This window comes from Amphibalanus amphitrite, unplaced genomic scaffold, assembly GCF_019059575.1.
Source record: "Amphibalanus amphitrite isolate SeventyFive unplaced genomic scaffold, NRLGWU_Aamphi_draft 000753F_arrow, whole genome shotgun sequence".
NCBI lineage: Eukaryota > Metazoa > Arthropoda > Thecostraca > Balanomorpha > Balanidae > Amphibalanus > Amphibalanus amphitrite.
The window spans coordinates 217,502-240,435 of record NW_024882247.1 but is presented as its reverse complement, the minus strand read 5'-3'; the positions used below and the strand labels follow the sequence as shown (position 1 = coordinate 240,435).

Here is a 22,934-nt window from a genome sequence, read left to right as displayed (position 1 = left end):
CGCCAGCCGGGGGGGGGGGGTGCCGCCCCTCCATAGTTTTTTTTTTCGCGATAGCTCCGAACGCGCCGGCGATAGAGAGCTGAAGCTTGGCATACCTGACCTTTGAATCAAACGGGATCTTTTGACACCAACCGCATTTTCGGGTCAGATCAGGTCACTGACCCATGTGGTCATAAGTGAACCTCTGCACGGTCTTCAGATGTCGCAACTTCGCAACGCCCTCACTGCCAGAGGAGATTTCACAGGGAAATGAACCTTGGAGGACCTAGTATCCAATAGGAGTCTTTCAACTTGTATAATGTATATCTCGGATTTTTCCTAAAGTTCATATGAGGTCAGGTCATTTTCGTGACCTCACCATTAGGTATAAGTCAATGGGGATAAACTGAAAACTTTTTCTGGCGCCGGGAATGATCGATCTCCAACTATCTCAAGCACACCGAATCGTGATTTCATGCACTCCTTGCAAGGTTCGATGCGTCACTTTTGCAATGTTGACCTTGCGCGACGTCATTTATGAAGTTATAAGGGTCTTATTAGTTTTTCGTCAATAACTAGGTACCGATCAAATTGAGCTAGCGAGTCGGGAAAGCCACCTATGGACTCAAGAAGACCTGCCGAATCGAATGATATGCGACATGACCTCCTTCGACCAATTTCGTGACCTGGGGACGCCGACCTGACCGTGACCCGAGGTCAACACCCTAAGTTTACCTCACCCAAACAAAAAGTATATCATTCGACGCGCCTGAGAGAGGCGAACACGATGCTGGCAAAATCGCGGCTCTGCGGCCATTTTTTGCGAAGTTATTCACCAAAAACGGAACCGTGCCTTGAGGCACTTGACCTGACCTCAGAGTTCACCGGTTTTTGTTTGTTTTGTTGGGTTAGGCCCTTTCGGTCCAATGAGACCATTTCAGAGCCGGAAGGATGATATGATATAGGGGGAGACATTGGTCTGGGCAGGCACCCTAGTGAGTCGCCGGGGCTGAGCCCGTCCAGAGGACAGGCCACCCAGCCCCAAGGCACTCACTGCACCCGGCTACGGGGTGCGCTCCCTCGGGAGCAGCGGTGCCGCTCCAAGGGAGCAGCCCGCATGAGATAAAGTTGCCTGTCCAGCCCGGAGGGGGTTGCGGTGTAGAGGAGAAGGATTTCAGTATCCTGAGGATAGAAGCACGGAACGGTGTCAGAGGTCACCGGTTGACCTAGGACCATAAAATCGGGTATCGATCTCTGCGTCCCGTAACGGCGCACACGCTCGTTTTACCGCGACGCGCTAGCTCCACCTGGGGCGAAACGGCGAGGGGGTCGTACCCGCCGGCCCGCCCCTTCGGCCAGCGCGTATGTAGAAAACCTATAGGACCGGGCCGTGGAGGGTTAAACTGGCCTCTGAAGGCCCAGACCGTCTAAAAATCCCACACCGGCCTCTGATAAGTGATAGTCAATCAGCCCAGTTGCAGTGGTCGCTGATATAAAACCTCTTAAAAACGTTATAGGCCTGGCTGAGCCTAGCTGGGCCGTTCATGCTGCTTTTTATAGGTATATTGAAAAGACTCGCTTTGCACGTTTCACGCTTGCTCGTAATGAAAAAGTTGCTGGATGCCTCTGGAATTTGCAAGGGTGCCAACGGCTGCGGAGGTCAGGGGAACGCGTCCATCAGTTTGAGCTTATGGACGGGAGACTCCCTGAAATTTCAACCAATTTTTTTTCTTTTTTTGTCTCGATTTTTTTTTTACCTCTGAGCATGTTTGCGAAAACAAAGTGGCCGAAATCCGAGGAGAAATCGGATTTTGGGGGTAGGTTAGGTTTTGGACCTCTGGGACCCTGGCCCCCCCACTTTCGAAAACGTTCCTACGCCTATGTACACTACACTACACTACACTACACTACACTACACTACACTACACTACACTACCCTACCCTACCCTACCCTACCCTACCCTACCCTACACTACCAGCGACAGTCCAAGTTTCAGCTAAATCGGCCCAGAAACGGCTGAGATGTTGCAAAAATAAATTAATTGTATTTACTGGCAAATCCTCTTGGCGAGCGGTGCCTTGTGTCGGCCTTCGTTGTCAAAGGTCAATGACCTGCCGGCCCACTCAGTTTTTTAAGCGAACAACTGAGCCTAAAGCACGTGCCCTCTGCTCGGCGCCGGTCGCGGCCCCACCACGTGCACACCGCTGAACCCACCCCCTCGAAAATTGAATACGACAAATGATTGCACGCGTCCGACTTGGCTTGAAAATTTCACCCCCGTAGCCCTTACCGTTCCCGAGCAATAGCGTGTTTTTGCCGATTCTAATGTTAACCCTATGGGCACGCGAGCACGCGCCGCGGGCGCACCCCCGGCCCCATCATGTCCAAAATTTAATACGACCTACGTGTAAAGGTGGCCCACATCGCTGTAAAATTTCACGGCCATAGGTCAACAGACGCCGCCGCAATAAGCGCCACAAAGTGCGTACGTCGCACACGGCGTGGGCGTGGGCGGCGGGGTACTTTTTAGGATTTATAATATAGACTAGAGGTACAGGTTTGCGCGATAACTGTATGTTTTGATTAATTATATGTGACGGATGCATTAGTTTGGGTGAGTAGCTTGTATTTTTAGCTGTATCATTTGGGTAGATTTGGGTAGCTGTTTTTAATATAATAACGATAGTTGCGGGGTGTCCAAGTCTTTTGTATGTTAGGCCCTTTTTTAACTCAACCCTACCCCTACCCTACCCCTACCCTACCCTACCCCTACCCCTACCCTACTCCTACACTACACTACACTACACTACACTACACTACACTACACTACACTACACTACACTACACTACACTACACTACACTACACTACACTACACTACACTACACTACCCTACCCTACCCTACCCTACCCTACCCTACCCTGTACCCTACCCTACACTACCAGCGACAGTCCAAGTTTCAGCTAAATCGGCCCAGAAACGGCTGAGATGTTGCAAAAATAAATTAATTGTATTTTCTGGTGAATCCCCTTGGCCAGCGGTGTCTTGTGTCGGCCTTCGTTGTCAAAGGTCAATGACCTCCCGGCTCTGATTATTTCCACTCGGTCTTTTTAAGCGAACAACTGAGCCTAAAGCACTTGCCCTCTGCTCGGCGCCGGTCGCGGCCCCACCACGTGCACACCGCTGAACGCACCCGCTCGAAAAGTTGACACGACAAATGAGTGCACGCGTCCGACTTGTAGCGAAAATTTCACCCCCGTAGCCCTCACCGTTCCCGAGTAATAGCGTGTTTTTGCCAATTCTAATGTTAACCCTATGGGCACGCGAGCACGCGCCGCGGGCGCACCCCCGGCCGCATCATGCCCAAAATTTAATACGACCTACGTGTAAAGGTGGCCCACATTTCTGTAAAATTTCACGGCCGTAGGTCAACAGACGCCGCCGCAATAAGCGCTACAAAGTGCGTACGTCGCACACGGCGGGGTACTTTTTAGGATTTATAATATAGACTAGAGGTACAGGTTTGCGCGATAACTGTATGTTTTGATTAATTATATGTGACGGATGCATTAGTTTGGGTGAGTAGCTTGTATTTTAGCTGTATTATTTGGGTAGATTTGGGTAGCTGTTTTTAATATAATAGCGATAGTTGCGGAGTGTCCAAGTCTTTTGTATGTTAGGCCCTTTTTTAACTCAACCCTACCCCTACCCTACCCCTACCCTACCCTACCCTACCCTACCCCTACCCTACTCCTACACTACACTACACTACACTACACTACACTATACTACACTACACTACACTACACTACACTACACTACCCTACCCTACCCTTCCCTACCCTACCCTACCCTACCCTAGGCCCTATTTTAACTCAACCCTACCCCTACCCTACCCTACCCTACCCCTACCATACTCCTACACCACACTACACTACACTACACTACACTACACTACCCTACCCTACCCTACCCTACCCTACCCTACACTACCAGCGACAGTCCAAGTTTCAGCTAAATCGGCCCAGAAACGGCTGAGATGTTGCAAAAATAAATTAATTGTATTTACTGGCAAATCCTCTTGGCGAGCGGTGCCTTGTGTCGGCCTTCGTTGTCAAAGGTCAATGACCTGCCGGCCCACTCAGTTTTCTAAGCGAACAACTGAGCCTAAAGCACGTGCTCTCTGCTCGGCGCCGGTCGCGGCCCCACCACGTGCACACCGCTGAACCCACCCCCTCGAAAATTTAATACGTCAAATGAGTGCACGCGTTCGACTTGCAGCGAAAATTTCACCCCCGTAGCCCTCACCGTTCCCGAGCAATAGCGTGTTTTTGCCTATTCTAATGCTAACCCTATGGCGCACTCGAGCACGCGCCACGGGCGCACCCCTGGCCGCATCATGTCCAAAATTTAATACGACCTACGTGTAAAGATGGCCCACATCGCTGTAAAATGTCACGGCCGTAGGTCAACAGACGCCGCCGCAATAAGCGCTACAAAGTGACTACGTCGCACACGGCGGATTATTTAGGATTTATAATATAGACTAGAGGTACAGGTTTACGCGATAACTGTATGTTTTGATATGTATGATTATCGGATGCATTAGTTTGGGTGTAGAAACTTGCATTTTTATTGGTATGATTTTTGTAGAACTGGGTAACTGCTTTTAATTGAACTGTAAAGTATGATGGTGATGCATGCGAGTTGTTCGAGCCCTTTGTAAGTTAGGATGTTACTGAACGCAACCCTACCCTACCCTACCCTACCCTACCCTACCCTACCCTACCCTACCCTACCCTACCCTACCCTACCCTACTCCTACCCTACCCGACCCCACCCTACCCTACCCTAACCTACCCTTACCCTACCCTACTCCTACACTACCCTACCCTACCCTACCCTACCCTACCCTACCCTACCCTACCCTTACACTACCCTACCCTACCCTACCCTACCCTACCCTACCCTACCCTTACACTACCCTACCCTACCCTACCCTACCCCTACCCTACTCCTACCCTACCCTACCCTACCCTACCCTACTCCTACCCTACCCTACCCTACCCTTACACTATCCTACCCTACCCTACCCTACCCTACCCTACCCTACCCTACCCTACCCTACCATACCCTACCCTTACACTATACCTACCCTACCCTTACCCTACCCTACCCTACCCTACCCTACCCTACCCTACCTAACTGTACCCTACTTAACTCTACCCTCCCCTACCCTACACTACCCTACCCTACCCTACAATCCCCTACCCTACCCTACCCTACCCCACCCTACAATCCCCTACCCTACCCTACAATCCCCTACCCAACCCTACCCTACAATCCCCTACCCTACCCTACCCTACCCTACCCTACACTACACTTCCACCGACAGTCCAAGTTTCAGCTAAATCGGCCCAGAAACGGCTGAGATATTGCAAAAACAAATTAATTGTATTTACTGGCGAATCCCCTTGGCGAGCGGTGCCTTGTGTCGGCCTTCGTTGGCTCTGATGCTTTTCACTCAGTTTTCTAAGCGAACAACTGAGCCTAAAGCACGTGCCCTCTGCTCGGCGCCGGTCGCGGCCCCACCACGTGCACACCGCTGAACCCACCCCCTCGAAAATTTAATACGTCAAATGAGTGCACGCGTCCGACTTGCAGTGAAAATTTCACCCCCGTAGCCCTTACCGTTCCCGAGCAATAGCGTGTTTTTGCCGATTCTAATGTTAACCCTATGGGCACGCGAGCACGCGCCAAGGGCGCACCCCCGGCCGCATCATGCCCAAAATTTAATACGACCTACGTGTAAAGGTGGCCCACATTGCTGTAAAATTTCAAGGCCGTAGGTCAACGGACGCCGCCGCAATAAGCGCTACAAAGTGACTACGTCGCACACGGCGGATTATTTAGGATTTATAATATAGATACGTGTATATTTTCACGACAGGTTATCTCTCGTTCAACTGATAATACATAAATCGTCAATACATACAATACATAACCTGCATTGAATTTATTTTTGAACCACATTGCTTATTGATCCTTATTTTTCCAGCCACATCCAGTACCTATACCTAGGCAAAAAGGCGAGTGTCTATAATACTTAATCGGCTCAACCCTTAGGTAGGTGACAAAAAAAAACTTACACTGGAATAAGCAGATTTCATCGTCCATCATCGCCAGTTTCATCACGATTGAATTCCAAGCGTCAGCAGTACACATGATCAAAGTGACAAAGTCTGAACATCTTCATCGGCATTGGCTTCACCTGTAATCTTCCAGCCAGGCTGGGACCATTGTCACATTCCCAATATTTGTGACCATCGTACCCGGACAATGCAATGGCGACCTGCCGACAGTTGACGGCAACAGAGACCGATGCTCTCGATCAATGTATTGTCAGCTGTGCTGCCGGGACAATCTCGGCTGTCAGGCCGCATCTTTTCATTGACAGCTCAACTCATTTGGAAAAGATGTATATTCTCCGGATGGGTGACGGGTCGTACTTGCAACCACAACGCCCGATGTGCCACCTTGCGGCAAAATCTAAGACTATTACTTCATAGAGAGGTCGTAGGTAAGTCCGTCGGTGGTCTTCGCTGCATCGTCCCTGTCTTACAAGGTAGCTAGTAACACTCCTTTCCATGCTTCTATCCTCAGGATACTGAAATCCTTCTCCTCCACGCCGCAACCCCCCTCCGGGCTGGACAGGCAACTTTATCTCATGCGGGCTGCTCACTTGGAGCGGCACCGCTGCTCCTGAGGGAGCGCACCCCGTAGCCGGGTGCAGTGAGTGCCTTGGGGCTGGGTGGCCTGTCCTCTGGACGGGCTCAGCCCCGGCGACTCACTAGGGTGCCTGCCCAGACCAATGTCTCCCCCTATATCCTATCATCCTTCCGGCTCTGCAATGGTCTTGTCGACCGAAAGGGCCTAACCCAACAAAACAAACAATCGCGCCCTGTTTACACCGGCAAGGATTATCGACCAGTTGTGCAGCGCGGCATGAACGCAGGAGCGAACTAAAGGTGTCCGAATTGGTCGGGACACGCACCGGCCGAATTGAGCTGCGGTCGCCGTGCGTTAAAGAGGCCGTGGGGTGCCAGTGGTCGAGTAATGGCCTTTCAATTGAGCGGTCCATAGAGGCCGGCCTGTGACGGCTCTGAGTACCCAGCGCGCCCACACTGCCTCACTGGACAAAGGGCCCGGTCAAAAGGAAGCCATCGCCGCCAGAAACGTTTTAAATGAATGATAATATTCGTCGTAGTGCGCCGCTGCACCACCATAGACATCCTATAGGTATAGTACTTATAAAGCATACATATTAGTACTCCTCGGTAGAAATGCAATTATCTTACAAATATCGTATCTAACCTTTACATACGCATGCAAAATTTGGTGGAAATACTTATGTAGAGACATAGGTATTCAATTCCAACGGGAAGCGAAACGCTTGCTGTCCATGAGATAGGTACTTACACAGAGAAATGGTATATGAAGCACTTCCAGCCGGTCGGCCTCTCGAGGAAGTTGTAGATCCGACCCTGACACGTCGTCTTGACGTGCTTACGATCCTTCACACAGTTGTAAAGGTGCGAATCGCTTAGCCGCGTAGTGCTGGTTTTGTCTGAAACAAAATCGTCCAGTAACATGAACATTCAGAAGTCAGCAAATGAAATGGATGGCTGTGATGAGCATCGTTATATATACTATGTAATACGAGAAGTAGTAGCCTTCGCTCATATTAATGTTCAAATAATGCACAAAATTGGATATATAATACATATTAAAATAATACTGATATTTCGCCTTGCGGCATCATCAGAGATGATGCCTCTGATGATGCAGCAAGGCGAAATATCAGTATTATTTTAATATATCCAATTTTGTGCATTATTTGAACACTAATATGAGCAAAGGCTACTACTTCTCGTATTCAGAAGTCAGGTTAGTCTCACATATATGGATCGTGGGTTTCTAGCGGATGATGAATGATCTTCACAAATCAAACGTTAGTTCAGCTGTTCGGGCCCGTGAATCATACGTAAGGCGAACGTCACTATATAGGTGCTAATGAAACTTCACGGTAGATATCAATTTCTGATAATGTCGCAGCCCAGCCCGTCTCAGCGAGTCAGGGACTTCCAAATTGAACAGGCCGATTCGCAATCGGTCACTCTGCATGGTAAGAGAAGCTGCCCTGAGCCCTCATCCGTTACCTAGTGGGACTGCCATTACTCCAGAATGTCGCAGGCAAGCCCATCTTAGAGAGGGAGGGACGCCCAAATGGACAACCCCGATGCGCAAGGGGTGAATGCGATTTGGAAAGCTTGTCGTCGCACGGTTTTGGTTTGGTATTCCTAGGACAGTGTGATCAAGAAAGAAGATGGGCTGCTACGGGTCCTGACCGTGGTTCACCTGGTCGATTTTAGACTAAGTGCAAAGTTCGTAATAAGTCATCCAAGTTGATAAGTGCAACAAGTTTTATATGCATCCCTCGACCCACCCTGCACTCTAATTCCGAGCCCAGTTCAGTGCGCGACCTGGCCGGTCATCAAAACCTCCTCTCCGTACGATGGCGATCCCGGTCACCTTCCTGCTCAAACTCCCGGTCAGGGCTCGCAAACCAAGATTGACGATCCGAGTTGCAGCATCCGGGCAGTGGCACGCACCAGCCCTGGGTGGCAATCAGCCGAGTGGCCAACCCAACGGCGGTTCAGGTGGCTGCGGAGGCTGTGGTTGTCGGTGGGTTTTGGGCTGCAGTGCATAGGGCAAAAGGGCCAAAAAGGGCGTAGACAGTGAGCGATAGGTCATACGCGGCGGAACAGGGAGGGCACCGGGACACCGTGCCCCCCTTTGATTTTGGCATTTTAACATTAGCCCTATGGGCGTTGCATGGAAAGAATGAGACCAAAAGTCGGCAGTGCCCCCCCCCCCCCCCTTAATTGAAGGCGTTCCGCCGCTACTGCGGTTAAAGGTTACTTTGCAGTGAGCGACACCGGGAAGCCTACAGCTAAGTTACTAAGCAGGTACGATTTTAGAATGCCCTTCACTGATTTGACTTTCGCCTATGATATGGATTTATCTATTTCGTATATTGAAGTGTAAACGGTTTGTATGAAAAGCCCCAACGAGTTCGCCCAATGCTGTTTGCTGAAACTTTCGAGGCGGTGCAGGGTTCTCCATAGCCACCAGGCTTCACAGCCTCCATCACCATGGCAACATCGGGCGTCTTCATATCCGGTAGATTTTCGTCTTAGGCTATAGAAGTCACAATTACTCTTCATACAACGGCACAGCCTCTATGTATGTTTAGCACAGAGAGACCTGATGAAACCCCTGGGAAATCAGGTGTGCGCAATGGACAATAAAATGTGCCCATTTCCATTTGTGACGCATTATAGCGTTACCCTGTTCGCTGCTTTTATTCTGCCGCGCACAAGGGTGTTGTGCGCATATTAGTGAGAAAAAGATAAAACGTGCAGAATAATGTTATATGCAATGCCAGATAAACAACAGAAAAATAATAGTATATGTTATCATCAATGTTGCACTTTATCTGCATGTTGAAAAAAAATGAAATAAAAGCAAGTGCCAGAGACGGCTTGAACTATCATGAAATTGTGAAAGATATCTATAGTTAATTAATGCCATCCAATGAGATGATTAGATTTAGGACCACTTAATGACGTAGTCTTAATCCTTAGCTTGCGGCGCTAGGCTTTGAGTTTACGACGTGGTGAGGAGGTTGTTGGAGCCGACTGCCCAAACAAGTCCATGGTTCGATGTTTCACATCCATATACTCACATGAATTGGGCTTCCTGATAATGACTATGTAACTATATTGATTTACCTGCTCGGCTGATTTTTAGGGACTGAATTATTTAAACTAAACATCGCTTAACCCGCGCCCTGCTGTGGGGTGTTTTAACACCCCCTTGTGGTTTTTCGCGAATATGCCGCCGTTTTTGCTACACCTTATCATACATCAATTCTACACATGTTGTGAAAATTTCAGACCAAGGTCATTCACGGTCAGGTCACCAGATCACTTGAAGTGACCTCACCTCATAAAAAGTTTCAATGTCTGCCATAGCTACACCGAGTGACCGATCGCTTTGAAACTTTTAGCGATTGCTTAGAGCAATAGCATGTACAAAATGTTTATCTCAGAATTTTGATATCGATGACCTAAGGTCAGGTCAATTTTGCGACCTCCCCATTATAAGTCAATGGGAGAAAATTGAAATGCGCCTCTTTTGGACAAATGACATTATAAACACTCCCAAACACTGAATTACAAGTGGTTTAGACACCCTGAACATGAAAATGGTGTCTGTGACCCCTGTTTATGCCCCTGAGGCCATCTTAGGTCACAAATGGTATCTAACAGTTTTTCGCAAATAACTTTTGATAGAGGCATGCTAGAGCGATGAAAACGCCTTAGATGTGTTCAGCTCGACGATACGGATCGACTGATATGCAACATGACCCTTTCCGGTCAGGTCATGACCTTGACCTGAGATCAAATTTTCAAGTTGACCTTTCAAGGTCAAGTTATAGTTCATTCGATGCGTCTTGACGAGAGGAACACGATGCCGGTAAAAGTAAGCTCGTACAAGGCTTGGGTCAAAAGTTATTGCAGAAAAACTGTTTCCGAAAAAATCGGCTATTTTTGCAGTTTTTGCCCCCTGCAGGCAAAACCGTTGACGTTAGGTCAAATCTGAGAGAATTACTCAGAAAGGGCGTTAATAGTAGAGTTCTGCACGGCTGCAATTTTCCACAGCCTAGCCGCCCCGCAGCCGTGGCTCCACAGCCACAGCCGCCTTCAGCCGTGGCAAAGTGTGGGCAGCCAGCCGTCAGCCGGCCGTGGATACCTTCAATGAAATGCAACCAAAAAGTATATAATAAGTTGTTTTTAGTTGAAATAGCCAAAAGCACATTGCAATGAGCTATAGATTCTCAAGCTCATGAAGCATCATAGGTTAAGTGGTTGTGTATCTGGCTTTAGGCCAAAGGCCTGAAGCCTGATGCGCAACGCATGCCTACACAAGCCCTTGCAAGGGGTTAAAGGGACCCTCCCACCTTCAAAAAAGTTTATGAATTGGCATGAAAGTGATGTCGCTCGGTTCAGAAAGAGCGAAAACGAATATCTACCAAATTTCACCGAAAAATATTCACCGGTTTTCAAGATATTAGACTTTTACTTTTGTTTACTTTTTTGGGATCTCCGCTGTTGCTAGCGACTTTATTTTAGAAGTGCGGCGTTTGCGGCAGATGTTGCGCGCAAATATCATATACCACCGCGTGCTACAAAACGTTTTAGTCAAACATTTAAAAATCGTTAGATATTTGCGCTGACGTCACACATTCAGAGGGGTATTCCTAAGTAGTGATGTCAATTACGGAAAATCGGAATACCGATACCAAACCAAATACCAACCAAAACCACGGGAAAATACCGAAACTAAACCAACTTGGGAAACTGAGGGAAATACCAACTTTTTACCGATTTCTTAGCCTCTTATACATTAGTGAGGGCTTATGATACCAACAAAATACCAAACACATTACGATTGAAATACCAAATACCAACTTGGTATCGGTTTGGTATCGGTATACCAAAAATTTGGTATCCGATTGACATCTCTATTCCTAAGCATTAGCCCCTCTGAATCAAAATGCTGCAATTTTGAAATTCAATATTTCCGATTTAAGGCATTTCTCGATGTTGTGAGTGCCGAAACCGGTAATTGTGAGCCAGGGACCCCATTTTGGCTATCTCAACTCAAATCTAATGTTAAGGTGGGAGGGTCCCTTTAAGAAAGATGGTTAGGTAGATACCTACATCAACAGAAAACATAAACAACGAACCAGAATAGAAGCACTAGCAGTGTAGGCATCTAATGCCAAATCCTGAAGCATGGTTGTGGGACAGAACAACAGACCCTGATGCTTTTCATTATCAATGTTAGGTATGGAAAATGAAACTGAAGTTGATGGACTGTCAAACAGTGATTGTCTAGTCAAAACTCTTGCTTCTTTCTTACCTTGCATATTTTCTGGGGTGTGATATGCCAGGCTTGAAGCAGCCTTCTGAGCAAGTCTCAAACTAATTTGATATGCAAGGAATCAAAACACTAGTGAGCATCCAAGAAAGAAAAACATTCATCTATTTTGATTTTTCCAAATAATGATCTTCGCTCAAATCCCCAAGGTCGTGCGAGCCACAATTGCCTCTTTCAATCAAAAATTTTACTTGAGTTTTTAAAGGTAGACTGCCACCTTTTTTTCCACAAAACGGTTTTCACTAGAGCTGAGCCACCTATGTCCCAGACTGAAGTCGGTTTTCCGAAATTCGAACCCGTTTGCGAGAAATCGGAGACCAAAGTTCAGTTTGATGCCATTTTTTAGTCCAAGAAAACCGACATCTCTACTGTTTATCGATAACTTTGAAACATGAATTTTCTTATCTTTTGGTAAATATATGTCAAAACTTTGATTGTTTCGAGATCAGAGAAGAATTTTGGAGTGTCAAAATAAAAGTTAAACTTATATATTCAGTAGTTCATTTTTTCCAAAAAAGTGTGGGAAATGGGGTTTAACATGGGCCAAACCCATTCCAAATGAGCCATGATTTTTAAATGTTTTACGAACTTAAATGCAAAATGAATTAAACATGGCCAATTTCTTATGAAATCATATATTAGTAAATCATAAAATACCTTACTTTTTCAAATAAAATGTAATAATCTTATGACCTTGAAGTCTAGTGATGTGTAAACATTGTCGCTAGACATTAACCGATTGATAATTGTATGATAATCGACAATTTTTTCGCGATTCACGTGATGATACTTTGTCAGGTGAATTATAAAATTTTGTTTTGTCCAGGGAATAAATCATAGGCCGATCTGAGAAAACTTTTTGAAGGTGGCAGTCTTCCTTTAATGACGTCAATAGCAAAGAATTGGCAATAAATTGTTTAGTGTCGCTATAAACAACCATAAAATTTATAATTGATAAATAATAATGCTATACAGTAAAAAACTAGCTCTCAAACAAAGATTAAGTATCAAATTTCTACATTTTCAGAAGAAGACGTCATTATATTAGTAAAGTCAACAGCTCGCGTAAGAAATATTGTGTTCAGGGTTTTCACCGTCATGTGAATTACGTGTTCAGGGTTTTCACCATCATGTGAATTAACCGTAAGTAAGGTTCATGCTCACAAATAATCTAATTCCATTGGCTTCGTTCATCAGCATTTTCTGTTAGCGGTCACTCACACACCAGTTAGAACATAAAGCGCCAGTATTATATTATGTAATGGGACTTGCCGAAAATCCAGAAATACATCTAAGAGTTATTTTAGACTAGAGGTACAGGTTTACGCGATAACTGTATGTTTTGATATGTATGATTAACGGATGCATTAGTTTGGGTGTAGAAACTTGCATTTTTATTGGTATGATTTTTGTAGAACTGGGTAACTGCTTTTAATTGAACTGTAAAGTATGATGGTGATGCATGCGAGTTGTTCGAGCCCTTTGTAAGTTAGGATGTTACTGAACGCAACCCTACCCTACCCTACCCTACCCTACCCCTACACTACCCTACCCTACCCTACCCTACCATACACTACCCTACCCTACCCTACACTACCCTACCTACCCTACCCTACCTTACCACTACCCTACCTACCCTACCCTACCCTACCCTACCCTACCTACCCTACCCTACCCTACCCTACCCCACCCTACCCTAACCCTAACCCTTACCCTACCCTACTCCTACACTACCCTACCCTACCCTACCCTACCCTACCCTACCCTACCCTTACACTACCCTACCCTACCCTACCCTACCCTACCCTACCCTACCCTACCCTTACACTACCCTACCCTACCCTACCCTACCCTACCCTACCCTACCTACCCCTATCCTACTCCTACCCTACCCTACCCTACCCTACTCCTACCCTACCCTACCCTACCCTACCCTTACCCTACCCTACCCTACCCTACCCTACCCTACCCTACCCTACCCTACCCTACCCTACCCTACCATACCCTACCCTTACACTACCCTACCCTTACCCTACCCTACCCTACCCTACCCTACCCTACCCTAACTGTACCCTTAACTGTACCCCTTAGGATGTTACTGAACGCAACCCTACCCTACCCTACCCTACCCTACCCCTACACTACCCTACCCTACCCTACCCTACCATACACTACCCTACCCTACCCCTACACTACCCTACCCTACCCTACCTTACCACTACCCTACCTACCCTACCCTACCCTACCCTAACCTACCTACCCTACCCTACCCTACCCTACCCCACCCTACCCTACCCTACCCTTACCCTACCCTACTCCTACACTACCCTACCCTACCCTACCCTACCCTACCCTACCCTACCCTACCCTACCCTTACACTACCCTACCCTACCCTACCCTACCCTACCCTACCCTTACACTACCCTACCCTACCCTACCCTACCCTATCCTACCCCTATCCTACTCCTACCCTACCCTACCCTACCCTACTCCTACCCTACCCTACCCTACCCTACCCTTACCCTACCCTACCCTACCCTACCCTACCCTACCCTACCCTACCCTACCATACCCTACCCTTACACTACCCTACCCTTACCCTACCCTACCCTACCCTACCCTACCCTACCCTAACTGTACCCTACTTAACTCTACCCTACCCTACCCTACACTACCCTACCCTACCCTACAATCCCCTACCCAACCCTACCCTACAATCCCCTACCCTACCCTACCCTACCCCACCCTACAATCCCCTACCCTACCCTACAATCCCCTACCCAACCCTACCCTACAATCCCCTACCCTACCCTACCCTACCCTACCCTACACTACACTTCCACCGACAGTCCAAGTTTCAGCTAAATCGGCCCAGAAACGGCTGAGATATTGCAAAAACAAATTAATTGTATTTACTGGCGAATCCCCTTGGCGAGCGGTGCCTTGTGTCGGCCTTCGTTGGCTCTGATGCTTTTCACTCAGTTTTCTAAGCGAACAACTGAGCCTAAAGCACGTGCCTTCTGCTCGGCGCCGGTCGCGGCCCCACCACGTGCACACCGCTGAACGCACCCGCTCGAAAAGTTGACACGACAAATGAGTGCACGCGTCCGACTTGCAGTGAAAATTTCACCCCCGTAGCCCTCACCGTTCCCGAGCAATAGCGTGTTTTTGCCAATTCTAATGTTAACCCTATGGGCACGCGAGCACGCGCCGCGGGCGCACCCTCGGCCGCATCATGTCCAAAATTTAATACGACCTACGTGTAAAGGTGGCCCACATCGCTGTAAAATTTCACGGCCGTAGGTCAACAGACGCCGCCGCAATAAGCGCTACAAAGTGACTACGTCGCACACGGCGGGGTACTTTTTAGGATTTATAATATAGATAATGTTTTATGAAGCCTTTACCTGCCTTTACCTAGGTGTGATTTCTTTTTCTATTACCTGAAAGAATTACTGAACGCTCGTCTTCAATAGCTGTAAGGTGCTCTCCTAATGACCAGGTGAGATTGATTTGAGAGGGATGTGACAATGCAACATGTTGCATTTTGTGAAACTGTCAAGCTCTTAATGATGAAGGAACAATCTATATTACTATTTGAGGAGGGTGCGTCTGTCCGTTACCGAGGTCCCGACTTGGTCGTGCTTTGCGTGGACTACAGGCCAGACCGTTGCACCTAGCGCGGTGAAACTTGCACAACTTATAGACCAAGGATGCGCGACGTGCCTTTGAGGGGTCTCAGCTCGATCGGATTGATAGGGAGCGCGTGGCGCGTGCTCAAAAAGTGGAAATTCGCGTCATAGACTTTACATGTATAAATCGGCGTGCGAAATCGGGCGAAAACGGCTAATTTTGGCCGACACGGGTCCAGTTCCCGTGCAATATCTTGGTGACCAGGGGTCCGACCGGCACGGGGAAAACAGCATCGTGTACAGAATTGAACGGGCTATTGAATGGTGTGCAATGCAGAGGATAGCACGCGCCACGTGCACCGGAGAGGGCACTTTTATTTGAAAAATTGCGGTTTTTGAGGGGTTTTGGAATTGATTTTATTTTTAGGTGACCGTTAAACGGAGCGAGTTGGAACAACGCCTATTTACAAGAGAAAGGTACCGCCTCTCATATAAAAATTGTGAAAAGCTGATTGATCCAAATCAAGGTGGTGCAAATCACAGGAGAAAATGGTGTTTGTCAATTTTGTGCCACTTTATTAATCACACGGGGTTTGCTGCATAACCTGATACCTTTGGCAATTGAATATGGTACCATTGGATAGAGCATTCAATTCTGTCCAATATTCACTCTTCATTTTTGCATGATTAGCAACAGTATCCTTAAAAATGTAAATGTTCCAAACCATTACATTGTCATTTTTAGCGAAATTCATCGATGGCCCTCAAAAGACTTCACGCCAGTTTTCGAATCATTCTAAAGTAGAACGCATGATAATACGACACGGGCACCTCGATGCGATGTATCTTTTTGTTTTCTTACAAAATGCTTGGCCGTCAAAAAGCAATCGAACGAAATGGATATCTACCAACCAAATCAACACAGACCAACCCAATACCCACGGGTCAAAAAATCCCCCCTTCGCGTTGCGGAGCACGCGGGTAACCCTAGTTGGTACCTATGATTAGTATTCTGTACCAGAGTGCAAACTCCCCTACAGCAAATGGTAAAACCATTACAGGTTTTCAAAGGCTTCACCACTTTCAATGTTGCTGGGCATCCTTTGCATGATTTTTACAGGCTGGACTGCTTATCAGAATGTAAGATTAGGGATTTAAAATTTTAAATTTGAGTACTTAAGATTGAGCTTGAAATCTCAGAGCCGCGGCCACAGCCGTAGCCGTGTTCTTGGAGATATTTGCAGCCGCCCCGGCCCACAGCCGTGGGGCTGCGGCCAGCCGCGGCTGCAGCCGGCCGGTGCAGACCTCTAGTTAATAGGGCTATCGAATGCGCTTTTCCGCGGCGCTGTAGCTCTATTGGTTCCCGAGTTATGCGTTGGCTTCTTGGAAATTGTCGACATTCGACCTGGAAATCGGCGAAATTTTGCCTTTAATGACCTCTGTTGACCTGACCTTTGACCTGACCAAAAAATTGACCGAAGTGATTTCGTCATTATTTTTCGAACTCTTTCGAACGCCGCCTTCCGCGTATCGCTACGTGGCCCAGGAGCCGAGTTAGAAGGGGGTGTTCAGACACCCCCCCCCCCCCCAGCAGGGCGTGGAAATCCAGGACCCCCAGCCGGGCGCGGGTTAATATGCAAGTAATAGGCACTTAGAAATTAGAATGCACTGTCTAAACAGCTTCCAGCAGTTGAAAAGAACTTAACTGTTTAAGATATCAGCAACTTCGTTGTCATTTGCACTCTAAAAGAGTTTCGGGAGTGACTCAAGTTGGAGAGCCGTGTACACCTATCAGCATTCCAATTAAAACTGAGACCCGTCGGCTGAGGCTCGGGGTCGAATTAGTAATCAGACCATGAGCCTCCAGCTAATGACCAGCGGAGTCGGCCGGCGCGTGACCCGACTGAGCTGCCACGGCACACAGTGGGCGGCAATAACCCGTCAGCCAGCGTCGCCGGGTCACCAGCGAGCGACGTCGGCCCAGCTGGGTCAACTGAGAGCAGCCGCTGAATATGGCAGGCAAATGAGGTCCGGGAATACCGGGTAACACTAACCCAAGTAGCATAATACACACGGTATGAAACGTCACATGCATCAGTTATATCTCATGGTGCATTCATATATGCGCATACTGCATGGTGACTTTATCCGTTTCCGAACCCATTTTGAAAGGCACATGCGCAATGAAGAGGAATCGTCCACTCTTTCTTAGCTCTGATGCTGTTTAACCGCATCTCGCAGGGTAAGCCTCAGCTCCCGCCATTTTCTGCACACATTAGATTTGGTCGCCTGCTACCCCGGCCGGAATCAATTCCCTGACATGTCGCAATGTCGCATATGTACAATGTACATACATCTCGGCCGTGGTCGCAGCCCAGCAGTTAATATGCAATTGCATATGGGTCTCTCTCTCTCCCTCTCCCTCTCCCTCTCCCTCTCCCTCTCTCCCTCTCTCTCTCTCTCTCTCTCTCTCTCTCTCTCTCTCGCTCTCTCGCTCTCTCGCTCACGCTCTCGCTCTCTCGCTCTCTCGCTCTCTCGCTCACGCTCTCGCTCTCTCGCTCACGCTCTCGCTCTCTCGCTCTCTCGCTCACGCTCTCGCTCTTTCCTCTCCTCTCCTCTCCTCTCCTCTCCTCTCCTCTCCTCTCCTCTCCTCTCCTCTCCTCTCTCTCTCTCTCTCTCACTCGCTCTTTCCCCTCTTCTCCTCTGCTCTCGTTCCCTCTCCTCCATCTCCCTCTCCCTCTCTCTCCCTCTCTCTCTCTCTCTCTCTCTCTCTCTCTCTTTCCCACTCCCTCTCCCTCTCCCTCCCTTCCTCCCTCTCCACCACCAATCTTACCAAGGATGGGCACCTGGACGGCGGGCGGACCGTTGAGGGCGCCCGACGGTCCGTCGAAGACGGCCGTCGGCAGGGCGTCGCTCAGCTCGAACTCGACCCGGGTGGGAGGAGGTGGGGGTCGGCAGTCGGGAGGGGATCGGCGCCGGCCGGTCCAGCTCTGCTTCTGTCGGCCACCCGCCATACCGGTGTGCTGACACGAACTCCCTGGGAATACGACAGAGTCAGAGTTAGAAGGGTCGACACTAGGTGGTGCCATACCGGTGTGCTGACACAAACTCCCTGGAAACACAGTTCAGAGTTAGAGAGTTAGAGAACACGCTTCGGAGTTAGAGTGAGAAGGGTAGACAGTTCCCGGCCGGTGTCCCAACACAAACTTCTCACTGAGAAGACGACAGTCAGAGTAAGATTTGGAAAGGCGACTAAACAGGCGAAGACAGCAACAGGCAATAGACAGCTCCATACCGGTGTCCTGACACGAACTTCTTGGGAAAACAGAGGAGTTGGAGCTAAGGGTGGCGAGTAAGTGGGCAGAGATGGCGGCGAACGGGCAGATGTAGCAATGAGATGGCAAGCAGTGGAATGGGTATCCAATTACTGAGCCAACGGAGTAGACAGTCGAGTTACCGGTCCAACGGAGTAGACAGTCGACTTACCCCTACCCCTGCCAACTCCGTTGTAGATGGATGGCGAACAGGACATGGACAGACGGGGAAGGGGGCCTATAGCCATGGGCACCAGAGTCAGATGAGATATTGTGATAACGAACAGGCCAAAGACAAAACACGGAACAGTCAATTTAAATTACCAATGGCCAAGATGACTGAAATGATTCAGTGCTGGCAGTTAACAATAAAATTGGATCTATAATTTACATATGAATGGTCAACATCCTTCTTATGAAAGTACTGCGTAATTATTTTTTAAGTCCAAACTTCTAAGAACGCCGTTCGGACGGACACCATGGGCTTTGAGTTCATCCCGCTGGGTATCTATCCATGGGACGCCGCAGCAGCGGCCGCTCGCCAGCTGCTGAGCCGGCAATCTATCTGTTCCGAGGAGAGAGACGGGGTTTCGCCGTCGGAGAGCTCCGACCGGTGCTTTTGGTGCCGGCAATCAATCTTCGGATCGATGAGGCGAACTTCGAAATTAGTTTTTGTTTTCATCTGGCCTGGTGGCTCATTCGTTCGATCCAGCTGTTACCTTCCTTTAGTAAACAGCAAGGAGTGATCAAATAGATCGAAATAGATGCTTTTTGATCTACAGTTCCATACGCGTAACCGCGTTGCTGCTTTCGGACAAAGGCACATGAGAAACTGGTCCTAACAATAAAGGTACAGGAGAACAATCCGTATCACCCGACTTATTTGTGTAAAAATAGACGTACGTATCCTGCACCTCAGTAGATCAGTGGTATCTCGATATGGGAAACATTACATTATACCTGGATTTGAGCTCGTCAATAAGCCGGCGCCATCTGAGCTGATGTTGCCATGGGAACTGCACTCCACATCACGACTCTTGTTCTCCTCAGCCCTGTCAGGACTGGATGCGCAGCTTTGTACCTATAAACTCATTTGTGCAAGGATGCCAGCGATACAATTACATAGGAATGAATGGAAAGATAAAACAAAAGGTACCTATTTCCGGTTCCATCACTTACATATCAGATCTGTTCTTTGTCGAAGCTTTCCATGTGTCTACTGTAATTTATTTGTATTACGGAATAGCATGAATGGCGTCGGGCCGGACGACTTTTGGCATAAGCGACCAGTTTCAACTTATGTCAACTTACCTTAGGCTTTAGTTCATCAACTGTTGATTAAAAAGAAATGTTTCGGTGATTCAAAATAGTCAAAGGTGGAAATTTGACATTTGAAAGTTGAGTTTTACGATTGGTTCTTGAAGGCAACGGATGGGTAAGCACAAATATTGCATCAACTTGCAGGGGACCACAAGGGGACCAATGAAGTCGAGCACTCTTTTTATACAAACAATATGTATGGTCCCGTTACAACTTCAAGTCTCAGTAATTCAGCATTCGCTCTTATGCACTAGTTTTCCGTGTCGCCCGCACATTCCGCTGTGGTCACAGCCCCAGCCAGTGCGGCGGCGCAGCGGCGCGCCACCACAATATGCGGTTCTCGGTGTGTGTCAGTGAGCAGCCCTAATATTTGTCCGGCCCTACAGTGCCAGAGGCGGACGCGTGGGTCATTTGACTGGGCTGTTTGTCCCGGTGGGGCCTCTCCCGCCATCAACAGCGGCCGCCTAATGACCCACTTCTGACCTGTGCCGCGGATGCATCCCGGCCCCCCGGCCCTGGACTCGGAGTATCCCCGGCTCCGCCTCCCCATCTTCCCCGGCCATCCCTGCAGCAGCACAGGGAGCTTCCGAGGAGGGGCACCGAATGATGATCTCGATGATGCGCTTCGCATTCTTCTCTAACAAAGGTAGATGGATGCCTTGAGTCTCCTTTGTTTTGATGTTGAGGAGCTTCGCTAGAAAATCCATCCCCGGAGTGAACGTATGGGAGGCTCTGTGACCCGTCCCCCTGGGGCTCGTCTACAGGACGGCAAAAGGAAGTGACTGTGATCATTTGTAGCGTCCATCGGTTCGTTTAAGGAACGAAGTGACTGCCTCAACCGAATACCACCTCTTCTTTTATCATTTCATGGAGCAGCAATGTTTTTTTTTTTTTTTTGACTGATATCCTCTGAGGTTCTTAGGCTCGCCAGTGAGAAAGCTTAATTAATTACACTATCTTAGAGAACTCAGCCATACAAGCTATCATTCATGCCTGTCCTACCATAACTTAAGCGATAAAGATTACCTTTCAAATGTTCCTGGCTCCTGCACAAATCATGGTAGGTACAGGGACCCGCAGTTGCTACTGTACACATATATTACCAATTTAGAATTGCGCTATTATTTGCCAAGTGCTGGCCATTGGAGAAAGGAAATGTAGTGCAAAGTATGGAGTAGGGTGGCCCTTATTTTCGAAAGTTTGAAAATCCAGTCTCCAAACCCGGATTCTTGTTCCACTCCATGAGAAAACCACGCGAGTATTTTTTTTTTCTAAATCGAATAATATTTAACCGGTGCTCAACGACCTTAAAATTTTACTATTTAAGATCATTTTCACGTTCAACGATACAGGGGCTTTACCCTTGGTAGTCCACTGGGACGGGAAGCTGATGCCGGATCTCACCAGCAACGTCCACGTCGACCGCCTGCCCATCCTCGTGTCTGGGGGGGGGAGGTTCAGCTGCTTCAGGTGGCGAAGCTTCCCAGTGGAAGAGGGGCGAATGAAGCGAAGGCCGTCGTGGAGGCGTTGGATAAGTGGAGCGTCGCTGACCGGGTCGTGGGGATGTCCTTTGACACCACCGCCGCCAACACGGGTCGCCACAACGGGGCGTGTACCCTGATTGAGCAGCAGCTGAAGAACGACCTCCTCTACCTCGCCTGCCGGCACCACATTCTCGAGCTCGTGATCGAGGAGGTCTTCACGTCGGTGATGGGGCCAACTACAGGGCCTGCTGTCCTGCTGTTCAAGCGTTTCCAGGAGAGGTGGCCCTTCATCAACCAAGGCGAGTTCCAGCCGATCGAGGATGGAGCAGGAGAGGTCGACATCGAGTGGTTCCTTCAGGCCCTGAAAGAGCGGACAGACCTTCGGGACGACTACCGGGAACTTCTGGAACTTACCGTCATCTTTCTCGGCGGCGTACCTCCCCGCGGAATACGCTTCCGTGCCCCTGGCCCCATGCACCACGCTAGGTGGATGAGCAAGGTGCTGTACTCGTTCAAGGTGTGGCTGTTCAGGGGACAGGTCAAACTGACGCCGAAGGAGGAGCGCGGACTGTTGAGGGTGGCCATGTTCTCCGCCCGCCTCTACAGCAAAGCCTGGACGCAAGCCCCACTTGCTGTCGCGGCTCCGCTCAACGATCTTCAGCTGCTTCAGCACTGGACGGGTACGAGGACGCGGAGGTCTCCAAGGCCGCGACAAAGAAGCTCCTCGGCCACCTCTGGTACCTCTCGGAAGAGCTGGTAGCCCTGGCGTTCTTCGACGACCGGGTTTCATCAGAAACAAAGAAGAAGATGGTAGCGGCGATTGAGGAGAAGGACGGCAACGACACAGCCCAGGAGCGAGTGACCATTCCCGCTTCAGCGATCAGCGGCAGCAGGCTTGAGGACTTCGTGACCTCCAATACGTCCTCGTTCTTCTCCAAGATGTCCATCGACAAGGGATTCCTGGCGTTGGAACCGGCAGACTGGAAGAAGGATGAGGCGTACGGCAAGGCGTGCAAAGCGCTGGAGAAGCTGTCGGTCACCAATGACCACGCGGAACGAGGTGTCGCCCTGATTCAGGAGTATAACCGGCTCCTGACGAAGGACGAAGAACAACTCCAGTTCCTCGTCCAGGTC

At 48.8% G+C, this 22,934-nt stretch overlaps 1 protein-coding gene across 1 annotated transcript in view; it reads right to left on the bottom strand.

Moving 5' to 3' along the window:
- LOC122365639 (potassium voltage-gated channel subfamily KQT member 1-like) overlaps positions 1-22,934 on the bottom strand; it is a 110,490-nt gene that overhangs the window by 65,287 nt on the left and 22,269 nt on the right. Inside the window, exons 2-3 of the mRNA XM_043337032.1 lie at positions 18,516-18,719; positions 7,460-7,607 (exon numbers count right to left, since the gene is read on the bottom strand). Of these exons, the coding sequence (XP_043192967.1) occupies positions 7,460-7,607; positions 18,516-18,696 (329 nt within the window). The 5' untranslated portion in view covers positions 18,697-18,719. The remainder of the gene's footprint in view (positions 1-7,459; positions 7,608-18,515; positions 18,720-22,934) is intronic.